The sequence below is a fragment of the Podarcis filfolensis genome (assembly GCF_964270895.1).
Source record: "Podarcis filfolensis genome assembly, chromosome: 15".
In the NCBI taxonomy this organism is placed as follows: Eukaryota; Metazoa; Chordata; class Lepidosauria; order Squamata; family Lacertidae; genus Podarcis; species Podarcis filfolensis.
In genome coordinates this window covers 44223521-44240483 of record NC_139618.1, presented here as the reverse complement: position 1 = coordinate 44240483, position 16963 = coordinate 44223521, and the positions used below count along the sequence as shown (strand labels likewise).

Genomic DNA, 16963 nt, shown 5'->3' with positions numbered 1-16963 from the left:
CAGCAGCACCTGATTAGTCTTTCCTAACCTCTATTTAAGTATGTTCTAGTGACTAATGATCAGTCCATGCTGTAGGTCAGGCCTGTGGCTGGTTGGCGGTGTGTGTGTGTGTGTGTGTGTGTGTGTGTGTTAATGCATGTGTACTTTTCAGTAACAGCATGTAAAATGTATTTCCATGTTGAGCAGATGCAGGGTTTTTTTAAAGCTGATGGGTAAGAATAAAGTTTGGAGATCTTAAACTTAAATGTGTAACTATTTTAATCTTGTTTTGAAATTGTTATAAAAATTATGTTCTAGAGTAATAACTGGAAGTGGCATGGGGATGGGTATTCTGAAAAGCTTGTTTGTTCCCATCAAGAGATTGGCAAGTACTATCACTTGGAGCAAGGGTCAGCAAACTTCTTCAGCAGGGGGCTGGTCCAATGTCCCTCAGACCTTGTGGGGCTGGACTATATTTTGGGGGGGGGGGATGAACAAATTTCTATGCCCCACAAATAACCCAGAGATGCATTTTAAATAAAAGGACACATTCTACTCATGTAAAAACATGCTGATTCCTGGACCGTCTACGGGCTGGATTGAGAAGGCGTTTGGGCTGGATCCAGCCCCTGGGCCTTAGTTTGCCTACCCATGACTTGGAGAGTAGGTGCTTAATCTCCCCACCTTGGAGGAGATACTTACCTATCATATTTTGCCTTTGCTTCATGGTGTTGGGAAGGAATATCCACCAGAGCCGGCATTCTCAAGACTGAAGTGGCCTTAATGGCACCTGCCAGCCCTGCACCTGGATAGGTCTGTATTAAACTTAATTCTTGTATTGCAGGCAGCCTCCAACATTCAGCTCCACACCTTCAGCTCTTCAGTTGGCCCATTAGAAAACGGGATGTCGAGTTAAATCTCTGTTTGTGTGTAGTAGGGGCATTGCACAAGGTGACCTTCAGCCTACAGAGATCTGTGATTGAAAGGAATTCCTACCCCCTGCTTAACTGTTTTGTCTCACTTAAATGAGTATTTTTTTAAAAAAGAAAGAAAATGGCTTGTCCATTTTCTATTTGAAATATTTGATTTGTTCATACTGGAAAACTAAGAGCTACAAGTATGTTTCCACTTTGTACAGTTCTTTCCTAAACTGTTTCTGATAAGAGTATACAGCAATTTAGGATTTCAACACAAACTTTTTCTGCAGAGGGCACCTTTTTTTAATCAATTTCATCAGGTGTAACTGTCACAATGAGATCTTCGTTTCCTCGCCGTACAACAATGGAGAAGGTGTCACTGTTTTGAACAGTGTCTGTTACATCTCGGGTTGAAGTGACTGTTTTCCCATTAATTGCTATAATGACATCACCATCTTGCAAGCCAGCACTGCAACCAAAGACAGAAATGTTAAAATATAGGAAGCATTTGATTATGGCACACTTACTTTTTATTGTGGCCAAACTGTTAGATAGCCTTAGTTTCCCCTTATCAAGTACTCTTTCAGGTTGGCCCCTTCCTCCTACCGCACACATAACTTCTAAAAGAAGCACAGGTTGCTTTGGAAGAAGCACTGCAGGGACTCCTATCTTAGGAGAGACCTTACCACCTTTAGTGGCCATATGTCAACATGGGAAGCTTTCAGAGTACTGGATGTCAGTACAAAACTTCTTTGGGCTAAAGGGAATTGTATGAACATCTGCCCTCAGGGCTGCATCACAGCTGTCCCTGTAATTCAGCATAGAAAGTGTGTGAGATGCAGTCACATTTTGACAGACAAGCACCTGGGGTGGAAGCAGCTGCCCAACATCTGTCCCCAGGAGAGTGCACTAGGGCTGGGCGATAACTGGTTTCCAATATTGCGATACATCACCAGCTAAACATTGCGATATATCGATGTATCAAAAAAGGAAGGAACTACGCAGAGGCAAATAGGACAAAGTCCTGGCAACTGCTACTACTTAAGGTTCTAAAACTGATAAATTATTATACAGTGGTAAAGGTAAAGGGACCCCTGACCATTATACAGTGGTACCTTGGGTTAAATACTTAATTTGTTCCGGAGGTCTGTTCTTAACCTGAAACTGTTCTTAACCTGAAGCACCACTTTAGCTAATGGGGCCTCCTGCTGCCGCCGCGCCGCCAAAGCACGATTCCTGTTCTTATCCTGAAGCAAAGTTCTTAACCTGAAGCACTATTTCTGGGTTAGTGGAGTCTGTAACCTGAAGCATGTGTAACCCGAGGTACCACTGTATTCACCTCATGGTACTTTCAGCAGCAGGCAAGCCAGAATGCATCCAAATGAGACTTTTGGTTTTGGGCTTGGCTACCAAATGGTGGTAATTAGAACAATCCAAAGTTTGGTGATGTGTCATAGTGAATACCAATACTCTGGGAATTCCAGCATGCCTGCTAGGAGGCAGCAGCGGCAGCAGCAGCCTGGCAATGGCAGGATCAACGATCGGGGGGGGGGGGGGGAGCAGCGGCAGCCTGGCAGTGGCACAATAAATCAGCAGCCTGTGAAGCCTCACTGTGGTAGTGGACAGTGGCAGCAGAAGCGGTGGCAGCCTGCGAGGACTTGTTGCGGTGGCTGCAGTAGTGGTGACCTGCAAGACCTTGTGGCAGAGGCAAAAGCGACAATGGCCTGCAAGGCCTTGTCATGGCGGTGGCAGTAGTACTGTGAGGTGGCAGCAGTATTGTGAGGCCTTGCAGTTGTGGTAGAAGATGGCAGAAGCAGACGTGGTCTGCAAGACCTCATTAAGGCAGGCTGCCACAGCTGCTGCCATCGCCTACCACTTCTGCCAGGAGAGCTTGCAGGCCACCGCCACTTCTTACCACCATGGCGAGGCCTTGCAAGCCCCACTGCTGGTCTTGCCATGAGGCCTCACAGGCTGCCACTATTACTGGTGCAATGCGTTGCCGCTGCAAGACCTTGCAAGATGCCACTGCTACTTCTGCCCTCTCCCGTTGTCGCCATGAGGGCTTGCAGACTACCACTGATTGTGCCGCCACTGTGAGGCCTTGCAGGTTGTCACCACTATTGCCGACATGTACTGCGGTCATGGCAAGCTGTTTCTGTCTCCTAGCAGGCCTGCTGGCAGTCCCAGATTTTTTGTATTCACTATGACTCATCACCGTACTTTGGAGTGTCCTGAGTGCCATCATTTGGTAGCCAAGCCCAAAACCAAAAGTCTCATTTGGATGTATTTTGGCTTGCCTGCTGCTGAAACTGTGTGTGTGATGATCGAAAATATTGCCATTTATCTGTTTTAGTCCCCTAAGTAGTAGCAGTTGCCAGGACATTGATAACACTGTAGTGTTTAGCTGGTGAGTTAGCGTGATGTTTAGTTGGTGAGTTATTGCCTAGCCCTTACACACATTGTGATTCGCAATCTGTTGCCAGCTCAAATATGGAACAACACAATGAACTTCAAACTGGTTTTGGCTGATATATCAACATATTGCCCAGCCTAGTGTACATCCAGATTATTAGGTTTTGTTTTAATTTTGCTTTAAAAGTGTTACTGTAAAACCACCTTAAGTTTGTTCTAAGGTTGGAAACATAGTTTGCACACTTTGTGATCTTCACTCAGGCCTTTCTCTGTACAGCAGCCTTCCCCAGCCCAGTGTCTTCCAGATGTTTTGGACTACATCTCCTCCAGCAGCTGGTACTGATGGGAAGCTGTTGTCCAAAACACCTGCAGGCTGTTAAGACATCCTTTCTACAGGGAACTCTTCTACAGCTGCCTCAGTCTGCCCTAGTTTCCTGCCCGCCTTGGGGATTAACATTCACAGAGGGGTCTAAGTGGGTAGGCTGTCCCTGGGCTATTTCCTATCTAATTATTCCTGCTCCTAGAAGACTCGTGTGAGCCATGGTTATGCAAACAGTTTAGTAAATGCACCTCTGTACAAATCTTCATAAAGAATATAGTGTTTCTCTTTTAATCCCATGGGGAACAGGGAATTGGATGCAATAACAGCTCACTCACTGGCTTCAGCAAGACCCCCTCATAATAAAGTTTGAAGGGATGACATTTTGTACCTCTGCTCAGATAGGCAAACAGAGCAGCCTGGTGAGGACTGGTACCACTTGCCTAGGATGGCTTTTACCTCTTCAAGAATATGCTTGACCCTTATTCACAACCTGAACCACCATAACAAACGCTGCAGCCAGCCTTGGCTAAGCGCTGCACTGGTTCAAAGCCAGAGTGCACTCTTCAAACATCAGCTGCCCCCGTCTATCTCTTGAGTAGGGCTTTCAGCAGGTGTGGAGAATCATAGCCCCCCCCCCCCGATGTTGCTGAATTAAACAGCAGGGCACTTGCTTTGCAATATGTCCAGTGTTTAATGCAGGTAACACAACATACACCGTTATGCTGTTCACTACTGGGTTTAAGGGACTTAAATCAATGCATGAAATATGGGGGGGGGGGGTGCTGAACAAAGCTGACTTATAGCACAGGTGTGTCCCTGTGGCCAAGATCCAGTTCTGTGCTGCAGTTTTGTTTTTGTTTTTTAACATTTTCTGCAAGAACTTGGGTAGCACCGTACTATCATTGCAGAGAAAGTGTGTGTGAGAGCAGCATTTCTAAATCAGAAACATTCCCAGAGAAGCAAGGCAAGCAGTCTTTACTTTGTGACCAATCCCAATAGTATATGGGTGGGTAGAAATTAATATTTTACCTTGCAGCTGCTGTTCCTTGAATCACTTCGTAGACGTAGACACCCGAGCTCAGGTCTGGGAAATCCCTGTCCCGCCGTCTCAGTTCACGGATGAGACTAAGGGAAGAGATCAGGACAGTATAGTCAATCAGGTGGTCTACCCACTAAATGCAGAAATCCCAAATCTAATCAAAACACTGTAGGTGTTTAGCAGCACAACTGAGGTGAGTATAACAAGCCATGGCCTCCCCCAACCCCTCCCCCCACAACTGGTGATAGTGCTGCCAGGAAACATTCCTGCCAGCAGGGGACAATACATGGGCATTGGTGGTGGGTGTGAGGAGACTGCACACCCTTCACTAGTTTGAATTTGTCTGGGGAGGTGGGGTGCCCTACTGCAGCTTGAAAGAGGAACACTGAGGACATCACCACCATCAACATTTCCCCAAGTTCTACCTATTGAGCAAATATTAAGTTTCCCACTTAAGGTGTTTTAGGGACTAGGTGGGAAATAATGGTTTAAGGGGCAGGTTACAGAACAGGTCCTGAGTGACCACTGGCAAATGAGTACTCAAATAACTTTATTTGGGGGGGCTTCAGTCATGCAATACTAACATGAACTTGGCCTAACACAGAGGCCAGGCGGGAGCCACACAGGTGAAAGACAGGGATGTGGGACTGAAGACTTACTTGAAAGTGAGAGGGAGCATTCGGAGTCCCAGGTATTTTTTCTTGGGTCTGATCTTCCCTAGAGAGACATGAGAGTTAGAAGCATTCTCAACAAAGTCATGAAAAGAAAGGACAGGTTGGGTCTGGCCCCCTCTCTTTCTCTGTGTACACAAAGGCCTAAACAAGCAGGTGTTCCCCTGCTCTGCACTCAAAAAAAGGACAGAGGGATTGTGTGAACTAGACAGAAGGTTCTCTGATAGACTTAAAAACACGTCTATTCATAAGAAAGTGGGAATCTCCTTTCCAGGGATTTAGAGAAGAGTCTTTACCTGCTCTGCCTGGAGATGTTGGCAATTGATCCTGGGGTGCAAAGCAGTTGCTCTCCCGCTGAGTTACAGCCATTTCCACTGCCTACAGGGAGTGTGCGTGGGAGCCCTACCTCACAAAACAAGAAACAGGCTTCCTATTACCTTTCATGTAGCGATTGTGATAATCTTCCAGGAACTGGCGGATTCGATCAGAGGGGATGGCAAAGGAGATGCCGGCTGTGACCTTCAGGGTGTTCATTCCAATGACTTCACCATCCTAATGGAAAGAGAGCAGCTGCTGTGGCCAAATGGAAGGATTTCCATCCCCTTTCACACCTTTTTTCTCTTATCACATTATTTCCTCTATAAAATTTTTTTAAAAAAAATACACACAAAAATATACAGATAGTGGCTAGTGGAAGAATGATAAAGAAAAACACACTTTAAGTTTAGACAAAAATGAGAGGTGAGAAACAATAAAATAATATCTTACCAGGTTTACCAATGGCCCTCCAGAATTTCCATACTGCAAAAGAGAACAGAATTGAAGAGGGGTTAATCAATGCATTCCAAATCCACTTCTTACAGAATTCACAGGTGATGGAACATTTGCCAATGCGCTTCCAAAGAGTTTACAGCCCATTTTGCCTACAATCATCAGAATTTTCTTAGGTTTGTAGTGTGTTAAGTCACTCTCTAAAAAAGCCCCAGCCTCTGACTGACTTGGCTTCAGCTTCTCAACCATCTGCTCCCACCCCAGGCCCCACCTGTGCTTCTGTGCACTCATGGAAACAGTTTCTCCTATAGAACTTAAGGTCCCTGACAAACACATTTCAAAGAAGCAAAAATGTATATGTAAATATGTGCCTGCCTGACTATCCAAGTGGGTCAGAACAGATCCCCCATCCCTGGCAGGGCCGCACTTGCTTGTCAACACGACACAATGTCAGAGGACCCATTTTTCTCTTGCAGCACGGCAAATTGTACAACCATGAAAACTCAAAGGCCAAGCAAGCATTGCTTGAAGTTACTGCTGATTGGTGCTGACTTGAAGCCGCCCTTGGGCAGGGTCCCCACTGGTCTCAGCAGGCTTGAAGTAGCTGCCAATCAGGTGATTTGTGCTGCTTCAAGCTCCATTTCCTGGCAGGGCTTGGCTGCGCTATGGAGCTCCCCGTGGATTGGGCAGGCTGTCACTGGCAACCGGCTGACTGGTGCAAACGACAAGCCTCTTTTCCAAGGAACTATCAGAAGCACCCTTTAAGGCTCCCAATGGCATGTTGGCAGTCCTACAGGTATTATGACGTTGAGGTGGGGCAGGGGAGTGTGGTTTTGAGGGAAACTCAGGGGCCAAATTTGGCTTGGAGGCTAGAGGTTCCCCAAGCCTCAAAGAATCCCTCCTCATACATTTCTGCCCACTGCAAGATCAAAGAGAAGGCGGGCATGCATGCAAGACAGAAGGAGAAACCCAAGAAGAATGGCAAACCAAAACTTCACCAAACTTCCTGGCAGCAATGCTACTGACTGCCCCATTTGAGCTGGAGGAGCGTCTCCCCCCCCCCCCCCGAGTCTCTTACATTTATAATGGCGTCAGTCTGGATGTATTCCATGTCAGAGTCCTTAAGGCCAAGCTCCTTCCCATCTCTCTGCGTGCTGCTCACAATTCCCGTTGTCACGGTGTTTTGCAGGGAGAAAGGGCTGCCCAGAGCCACCACAAACTCCCCAGGACGCAGCTCAGAGGACTTGCCCAGCAGGAGGACTGGGAGGGCCATCTGCACAGGGTTTAAAATATGGTTTTTATTTTTTAAAGGGGTCACTCACCTGGTCCCCTGTGGCAATTCAGGCTAGTTTGTAGGCAGAGAAGCTACCATTGTTTCTTCCTGCCCATAAGTAGCTAGTGTGTGGACCGGCAGGCTTGAGAGGCAGCAGTTGTAGTGGCCTTCTTCGATTCTGCTCTCTCAAATACCAGCCCAGTTTATGGAATGAATTCTGCCACCCTCTTTACACCACTGTAATATGACAAGAAAGAGTCTGAGCCTTGGGGGTTTCTTGTCCTGCTGAGAAACAAAGCCGTTCTCACCTGGGGGTCTATTTTGATCAGGGCAATGTCCAGTTTGTGGTCAACATCTTTCACCTTGGCATCAAACTGGTGGCCATTCTGGAGCTCCACTTTGATCCTATGCTTGTTGGTGAGAACATGGGCGTTGGTGAGGATCAGGCCATCCTCGGACACAATGAAGCCCGAACCGCTGGATACCAGGACTTCTTTGTTTGTGTAAGGTGACCTGCCACAGGGTCACACAAAGACAAATTCACTACCGCTAGCCACAAAATCTGCATTCATTCATTTATCATTTCAATTTGTATCCCACCCTTCCTCTCAAAGCCCAGCAACAGATTAATACAATTAAAAATAAAATTAACGCATGTTTAAAACAGGTAAAAACAAAGGTCTGAGCAATGAGGCTGGAGATATAGCATGTTTAGAGCAGTGAGACTGTTTACCCTGCCAACAAATCAGTCCAAATGTAACCTTTCCTTCCCTGTGACAAGCTTTGGGCAAGTACAGTATGAGGGAGAAACATATCCACTTCAATGGGAAAAAGCGAGCAATGCAGGAGTCTGACTGGCCAGCATCTGTCATGCCACCAACATACCTATGTTACATAACAATTTTGCAACATCCATAAAAATGTTTGCTTTTTTTAAAAAAAAGTAAGAAAATAGCATGAGGTGAAAGCTGAATGCATGAAAAAAAAAAACACGACCAAACATACCATGTGTTTTAAAAACTGTTTGGCCTGTCCAGGAGGAAAAGCAAGACGCACACATTTCACCCAGCATCTCTCATCTTGCTGGAAGGTCTGCACGTTGCAGAAACTTGCAAAATCAGGACAAATCTAGGCTTATGCTGGAAGGGAAGAGCCTGCTCTGCAAATACTGTATCTGTCCTACTCTTTAGCTTTTGATTAACAAAATACAAAAAGGTACAAAAAACACCTGAAGCCAGCCCTGTTTAGGGAAGTTTTTAATGTTTGATATTTTATCGCTTTTTAAATATTCTGTTGGGAGCTACTCAGAGTGGCTGGGGAAATCCAGCCAGATGGGCGGGGTATGTATGTAATGTATGTATGTATAAATAAATAAATATTAACAACAACAAACTTTCCATACAAGACAGCAGAGGAAAGGAGAGGAGAGGAGAGGAGAGGAGGAGGAGGATGACCTTCACACTGCAAATCATATTTAAGAGGAAAGCTCTGTAGGCATATGAGCTTCTGCAAATCTAACTAATTCCCATATAACATCCATGTTTGTACCACTCAATAGTTTAAAGTTTGATATAAAAACAAGAAAATAAAGGGAAGTGATGCAGCTCAGTGACCAGGTACATGTTTTGTTTGCAGAAGGTCCCAAGTTGAGTCTCCAGGTGGCTGATGGGGTCTTCTGGAGCTGAACAAGACTTTGGTCATAATCCAATACAGTGGAACCTCGGGTTACATATGCTTCCGGTTACAGACTTCGCTAACACAGAAATAGTACCTCGGGTTAAGAACTTTGCTTCAGGATGAGAACAGAAATTGTGCTCCGGCAGCGCAGTGGCAGTGGGAGGCCCCATTAGCTAAAGTGGTGCTTCAGGTTAAGAACAGTTTCAGGTTAAGAATGGACCTCCGGAACAAATTAAGTACTTAACCCGAGGTACCACTGTACTAAACCATATGCTTAAGCCCATTGATTATGACATTATGCCCATTGAAAGCTGTTTCAGATCTGCTCCTAAGTTATCCATGCATAGTACTTCTGACTATACTATATCCTATCAGACAATAACTCAAATAAAAATTAAGCCAAGCTTTAATCAGGGCAGTCAGCTAATGGAAATATTTGCCTTCAAATTGCTTAGTAATCCTAAAATCAAGCAGTGGATCTATTTCCATGTCAAAAGCTCTTCTAGGTGGAAGATAACGTATCAGTAAAATTTAATTAATTCCCATCCATCCTCATTTGAGGGCAATGGAGAGAAATTAATTACACCAGCTCCATGCTGGTGCGGCCTGAGAGGAATGGATTTACTTTGGATTACGGAGATCCACCATCAGCTCTGCCTTGCCCTTCAAATGCCCAGTTTGAAGCTCTCGAGCTCTTTCTCAGGGGCCACACCAAGGCAGTGCTTTTTCTGCTGGCAGAGGGCACCTCCACCATCTCCTAAAACCCTCCAGCAGGAATCACTAGGCAGTTAGTGTTGCAGCCTCAATCAAGTGCCTTCATATTACATAGCTTAGTTGCACTTTGCAGGCTTTGCTGAGCAATCAGATGGATTAATTGATTAAAAATAATATTTGTACTGACTGGAAAGGTGCCTCTGAACTGGGAAACTTTTTTTAAAAAATTGATGGTTTCTGATTTCTAAAAACCCCAATGGCCATATTAGAAAAGGCATTCTCTCACACATTGCATGGTGCCCTGCTGCCGCACAACCATGCATTGTTTAAAATATGGTTACATTATTCAAAAACTGTTTTTATTTACAAACAAATGTATGCAGATTCAATTGATTCAGTAATCATTTAAAACTCATATGATGAACTGACCAAGATTTCTTAAACCAAGTGACCAAGGTTCAATATGCTGCTGTAATAAAATAAAACAAAAGTGTGCAAGCCGTGGTGACTATGTCTTAAGCATTGCCACACAAGACCACCCTTCCTCCAGGCTGAAAATGGCCTCATCCACTGCTTTGGCTGAAGCTCCTGGCTTTAAAGCAGGCATAGGCAAACTCAGCCCTCCAGATGTTTTGGGACTACAACTCCCATCATCCCTGACCACTGGTCCTGTTGGCTAGGGATGATGGGAGTTGTAGTCCCAAAACATCTGGAGGGCCGAGTTTGCCTATGCCTGCTTTAAAGAGCTGGGAGAGGCAGCTCCTATAGCGCCACAGTTGACCAAGGAATAACCTCTGCAAAAAAAGTTAATGGGCAGACAAGTGGCTAATTTCTCCCTCTAACTAATGGAGCTTACCTGCGGAAGAGTTCCAAGTGCACGACGGCAGGAGCAATCTTCTCCACCACGTCAGCAATAAAGTTGAACTTGTACCGCAGACTGTTGGGGTCCACAAGACCTGTGAAGCAAGAGATGTGTCTGGCACTCGTCCAATACAAAGTTGGATCTCAACATGCTCTGCAAGCAGGGACAGGCAAACTTCAGACTGGCAGGATCTATTTTGTTTTTATACTGGATCCCAGAGAGCCAGATGCAAGAGAGCAGCGGAATGGCAACATATTCTTAGAAATATGGAGCAAGGGGCCTCTGAGCATATGCTTAGCCCAGGCATTTGTTTTCAGTCCTGTCACATGAAAAGCCACTCCTGGTTTTCCGCTACAGCTGCTTTCTTTCAAAATTAGGGAGCTGAGAGGAGTCTTGCTTACCTACTGTAAATCACTACAAGGCTATTGATAGATCCACTCTCCCCTGCTCTACAGCAGAGGTTCCCAAACTCCACCCCAGCCCCGCCTCATGGACCACTTAAAAATCATTTAATGATTTTTCTGTCTGTTGCAGCAACTGTAATGTACATTGTATTTAACTGTATTACAATTAATAATATGAAGATTAAAGATTAATATGCACTACAATAAATGTGCCATCTCCCATGTTCAGCCACAAAGCCAGACATGTCACAGAACACACCTGGATGAAGTTTGCAGACCAAGTGTGGTCCATAGACCATGGATTGAGATTGCCTGCTCTACAGTCTAGAGTCTGCACCTGACACAAAAGAAATACACAAAGGACACATAAAGTGTATGCAGAAAGGATCAAAGTGGACCAGATTTTATTGGATTGCAACTCCCCTCATCCCTAGCCATGAACTATCCTAGCTGATGGGAATTGTAATACCTGTGCCAAACTCTGAAGAGTACCTGGGTAGAAAAGGCTGCTGCAGGCAACCTTGGGTTAACTAGAGGAAAAGTGCAAACTTCTAGAACAGCTTCCTAAGGGAGTCAGTTCATAGGGACAGATTCCTTCCTTTTTGCAACATTTGAATAAGCTAAGAATTCACTTCTAGCATTTGCAGGAAAAGAGGAGCCCAAAATTCTAACTTGGGGCTCAGCAGCTGAGACGACGTCACCTCAAGCAATCCATCCATAAATTCAGCCGCCAGTCCCCCAAATGGCTTCACAGACGTTCCTCTTCTGAGGACTCTGCACTTGTTCGCGAGTGGCTGAAGCCGGGAGCGGACTCCGCTGAGAAGCGTAAGGCTCGAGTCGGGAGATAATCTGCCGACAGTCCAGCCTCGGGTTGCCCCCGAGAACAACCCGCCGCCGGGCAGCAGCTCCCCGCCCTGCGGCTGCGTCTCCCCGGCAGCTGGCCTTCCCAGGTAGACTGCCTGGGAGGCTGCCGGCTCTCCCTCCTCGGCCAACCCGACTGCCGCTTTGAAAGCTCTCCCAGCGCGGGCATCTCGCCGGGTTGCGCACCTTTTTCTCCGCAGCCGCCCTTCTGGACGGCGATGACAGGCAGCTCCCTCCGACGGCCGGCCTGCTGGTTCTCGGCGCGCAGGTGGCACAGGCTCCGGTACGTGCGCCCGTCGCTGCCGCACACGGCCAGCGGGGACTCGGCGCACGAGCAGGTGCCGCGCGCGCCGCCTCCGCCCGGCGGCCTCCGGCAGGCGAGTCCGCGGGCGCAGCGCCCGCCCGGGGCGCACGGCTGCCCTTCCCCGCCCGCGCACTCCCAGCAGCAGCCGCAGCGGTCGGGCCGCAGCTCCCCGCCGGCCGCCGAGCAGGCCAGCGCCGAGCGCCCGGGGCAGCGCTCCGGCTCGCACGTCGGCGGGCAGGGCGGCGACGGGGCGGCCGCCACGGCCAGCAGCGCCCCCAGCAGCCAGCGGAGCCGCGGAGCCGCCATGGCCAAGAAGGGGCCCACCTCTGCTCGACGGCCGCGCCGACGGCGCCTTATAGCCCGGGCGGGCGGGCGGGGCGCGATCGCAGGAGGGGGCGCCGGCTGCGCGCACTGTCCAAAACATAAAGCGAAATGCTGAATATATTCATTCATTCCAGGGTCAAGCACATCGTTTTAGAAAATGTGTAGATTTCTTAAATATGAGTGTAGGTTGTTTTGCACAGGGGGAAAAGATACGCCTTAGTGTTGATTTTCCTGTCGACTCCACTCCTGATCACTTTCTCAAGGATGGAAACTGCAGGGCAAGAAAATAAGGCGCTATAGTGATGATTAGCACAGTTTGTAGTCAAACTAACCGCAATTAGGCACCTGGCACAGCAAAGGGCTTGGGGAAGATTGTCTAGATCAGACCTTCTTAAATTCTAGTCCACAGATGTTGTGTGGTCTGGAACCCTTTTTGAGGTGGCCCATGGAAAGGCCCTGATGCTTGGCCCTGCACTGGTAAGCCAGTGGAGGTCAAAGTGGCCTCAGGCAGGCGACTCTCTGGGCCCAGAATAAGTAGACTCTTCCCACCCCCCTAGCATTTTACCAGCTAAAACAGTGGTTCTCAAGGGTGTGGAGAGGATGGCAAGTTGGGCGGAAGATTCAAGGACAATCAAATCCTTGAACATTTCAGTGTGGTATGATATGGGGGGGGGGTATATCCCCCATTATCATATTATAAAGTAGTTGTGTACTGTGTTATAAATCAAGCACTGCTGGTTGTTGTTTCTTTTTGTTTCCCAATGTCTTATCAGTAAAAAGTTGAGTGTGGCGTGAGCAATTTTTTTCCTGAAAGTGTGGACCAGAGAAAAAAGTTTGAGAACCAACAAATTAAGGGTCCTTTTTCAGTGGCTTGGCTTGGGCCCTCACTTTCCACAATACAACACACCTTTTTTCATGTTGCCAGTGCTGAAGAAAATAAAATCGCTTTTAACTTTCTCAATATAAAGGCAAGATTTGGTTTTTAAAATACAATTAATGTATGTTTTTTTATTTGGGGGGGGGGAGTTTATTAAAGGGCCTGCCATGATCAAGACCACCAGCAATTTTCAAGGATTCGGTGAAGGAGATACCCTTGAGATCATTTTACCTTAGGAGTGGGGAACCTCGGGCGTTGGGGCCAAATGTGGCCCTCCGGACTCTCTGTCCCAGGCCGACCCCCTTTCCAGCCCTGGGAGTTCTTTTGGGCAGCTGGAAGGTGTCCTTGAACTGTGATGATCCCTCTTGCTTGCCTGGAGGATGGAGATGTGACCTTTGTGTTCACTAAATGTGGCCTACTTTGCAGAGATGAAAGTCCCATCCTTTGTTCTACCTCCAAAGGTGGGATATTGATGTAGAACAAATAAGAGAACAAGAGGCATTCCATTGTTTTAAAACTGGATAGCCCCCCCCCCCCCGACACACAATAGTGAATTAGGGAAGGCACAAAGCATTGCTTTTCTGAACTGGTATTCAGACTGCAAGTTGCACTTCGGACTGAATTGTGCTCTTTTCTGAAATGTTGAATCAGGGTCCGAACCAAATACTGTGCTTGGTAAATAGCCCTCATGTAAACTACATACCCTGCACCCTCTTGGAGTGGTTACATAACCAGTTGTTGTCGCTGCTAAGCAGGAAAATACTAATTTATAATTTGCATGATTTAAAAAGTAATGACATCTTAAATTACTCCATACAGCCAGGGCAGGAAGAAAAACACATTAAAATGTTCGTTCTGTTTTATTAAAACAGTTATCCCCAATTACTTGTTTGGATCAAGCAACTGTACCATATAAATTTTGCTCAGAGAAAAAAAATCACCGGTACTCTTTCTACAGGAGCGCAATTCACATCTGAGAGTTATTAGTGGGAGTCCCATAGCTAAATGTACAAACAGTTCCAAAACCTTTTTCTTAATAAAACAAGAAAACACAGTTTCGATGATGGATTGGTTTGCTTTTTCCTTGAACCCACTGGGTGGATGCTTGGCAAGGAGAGAAAAATTATTACAACTTCATCCATCTGTAGCCTAAATTAATACAAATAACTTGGATTTGCTTCAACAGGATCACATCCAAGCATTTTGGTTTAGGCAGATTCTGGACCAAGTGACAGTTCCACAGATGCAAAGCAAGCAGCACCATCATGTGATTTTAAACAGGTTTACTTGGCAGTCCTGTTGAATTCAATGGGCTTGCTCTCTCGTAAAAGTGGAGCCTAGGCCTGCAACCTTATAGGCAAGGGAAATTTCTCTCCTCTGGCTCAGCCAGACACAAGAAATTACTTTTCCACACAGTATGAAAAATAATAATAGATGAGGCCCACTGCCATAAGACTGGCTTAGGGGTTTTCAAAAGGAAACTGGGTAATCATGGTCTTGAGCGCTAAATGAAGTCTTCAAATACAGGAGCAGTTGGAGTTATCCATCACCTTTGTGAATCCTTCCTGGTAAGATTCCCAGAAGGATCTATCTGGCTGACCCTTTTAAGCTATAGGTGAGGCAGTTGAAAGTCAAGGGGTCCTTTGTGAAAAGGTCCCTCCGAAACAAGCTGCCCAAGTGAAAGGAGATGTTGAAGTCTTTGCGGATTCTAGCATTTCAGCAAGGCTTTCAAAGGAGAATGTTAGGGTGTGGATTGTCCTCATCATGGGTGTAGAGAGGCCATCTCCTATTAAGCACCTCTGCACTGAGTCACATGCAGTAGAGCTTGCACAATGGATTCAAAACACTGAGGGGTTCAGAAACTTATTCAGGGACAGCCCCATGGAGGCCATGCTTTCCACAAAGTCACAAGCAGCCCTTTGTAAGGTTGTGTCAGAATGGATGAACCTAGCTGCCTCCTCCACAAGAGGTCCAGAGGGTGGCAATATGAGAACAGGCTTTTTCTGCAGTGGCTCCCCATTTGTGGGATGCTCTCCCCAGGGAGGTCTGCCTGGCACCTTCATTCTACACTTTCAGGCGCCAGGCAAAAACATTCCTCTCTAATCAGGCCTTTGGCTGACTGACATCTGATGCCCTTTTAAAATGTGTTGTGGAAGTGGGTGATTATTGGATTGTTTTTTGTGTTTATTCAGTATTTTGTGTTTTTATACTGTGATTTTATGTTGTGAACCGCTCTGAGACCTGCGGGTATAGGGTGGTATACAAATTGAATAAATAATAATATTAGAAAGTGTGGCTTAAGTGGAAAACTGCTCAGAACTGTGCTATCTAGGCATGGGAGAAGCAGGCTTTTGGAGGAGCCCCAGAAGCTGTTGCCAACTCTTACTAATACAGAGCAATGCGTTTCCAAGTTCCCTGCACAGCCAGTCAAGTGCATGGCATGTTAGAGCTCAGCTGCCTAAGATTAATGGCTGCCATTTCAATTTATTAACAGCAACATACCGTATTTTTTGCACCATAACACTCACTTTTTTCCTCCTAGAAAGTTAGGGGAAATGTCTGTGCGTGTTATGGAGGAAATGCCTACGGGTGGCATGCCTACGGATTTTCCTCCTCTAAAAACTACGTGCGTGTTATGGTCGGGTGCGTGTTATAGAGCGAAAAATACGGTAGCTGGAATTTCTAGCCCCAATGTTCTTGCTTCACATTAAATCTATAGATTCAAGAAAAGGCAAGGGCAAGCTGTAACACGCTGATCCTGTCCTGATCAGGTTTACTCAGGGGGTTGCATTGACATCAGTGAGGCTTCCCTAAAGGTTGTGTGCTTAGGAGTGCAGGGCGAGGGCCACCAATCCTATGCAAACTTAGGTGGGGAGTGAGCCCTACTGAAGTTGTATTTCAAAGTAAATACACAGAGGACTGAGTGTCCTGTGCTCAAGGCAGCCTTCCTCAACCTGGCACCCTCCAGGTGTTTTTGACCAAATCTCCCACCACCCCGACCACTGGCCATGCTGGTTGGGACTGGTGGGAGCCAGAGTCCAACAACACCTGGAGGGGGATTCTGGCTTCAGGGCTCTTCTCCCTGATGTTCCTGTCTAAGCATACCTACATGATAAGTAAAGTCCACTAAAAGAAACCAACAGGGTTTCAAATTAAGACTACAATGCTACACATTCTTACTCTGTGGAATGCAGTGGAATTTGCTTCAGAGTAAAAATGCACAGAATCCCATGGCATGTGTGTTTCAAACACAATATAGGAAGCCTGTTGTATTTACACACATTTCACCTAGACCAAACAACTTTTTCTTTTAGCAAAGTTGTAGGGCAGATTGAAATGGAGCAGAGGAAGAAGTGGAGCACAATGCTTTGCAGCCACCTGACCTCTGCCTATTAAAAGCAGACAAGGATTTCCAGGAAATTATTGGCAAACTTGACAAGGTACTCACGTGTTTAAAGTACAAGTTAGTGCAAAGGAATACTTATTTTGAAAAACACAACAGAACGGTATTGGTCAAATGTACATTTTTGTAAGCAAAGAAAAAGACAAATGGTCA

General features: G+C 46.3%; 1 protein-coding gene across 1 annotated transcript; it reads right to left on the bottom strand.

The window, feature by feature from the left end:
- Positions 1-1175: 1175 nt before the first annotated feature.
- On the bottom strand, positions 1176-12512 carry HTRA4 (HtrA serine peptidase 4; the record flags this gene model as incomplete). The annotated part of the gene is made up of 9 exons (XM_083589287.1): positions 1176-1365; positions 4660-4755; positions 5329-5386; positions 5778-5892; positions 6109-6141; positions 7190-7384; positions 7693-7897; positions 10632-10731; positions 12089-12512. 9 exons carry the CDS (start codon positions 12510-12512, stop codon positions 1200-1202), a joined length of 1392 nt encoding a protein of 463 aa, XP_083445413.1. The 3' UTR covers positions 1176-1199.
- Positions 12513-16963: the final 4451 nt, after the last annotated feature.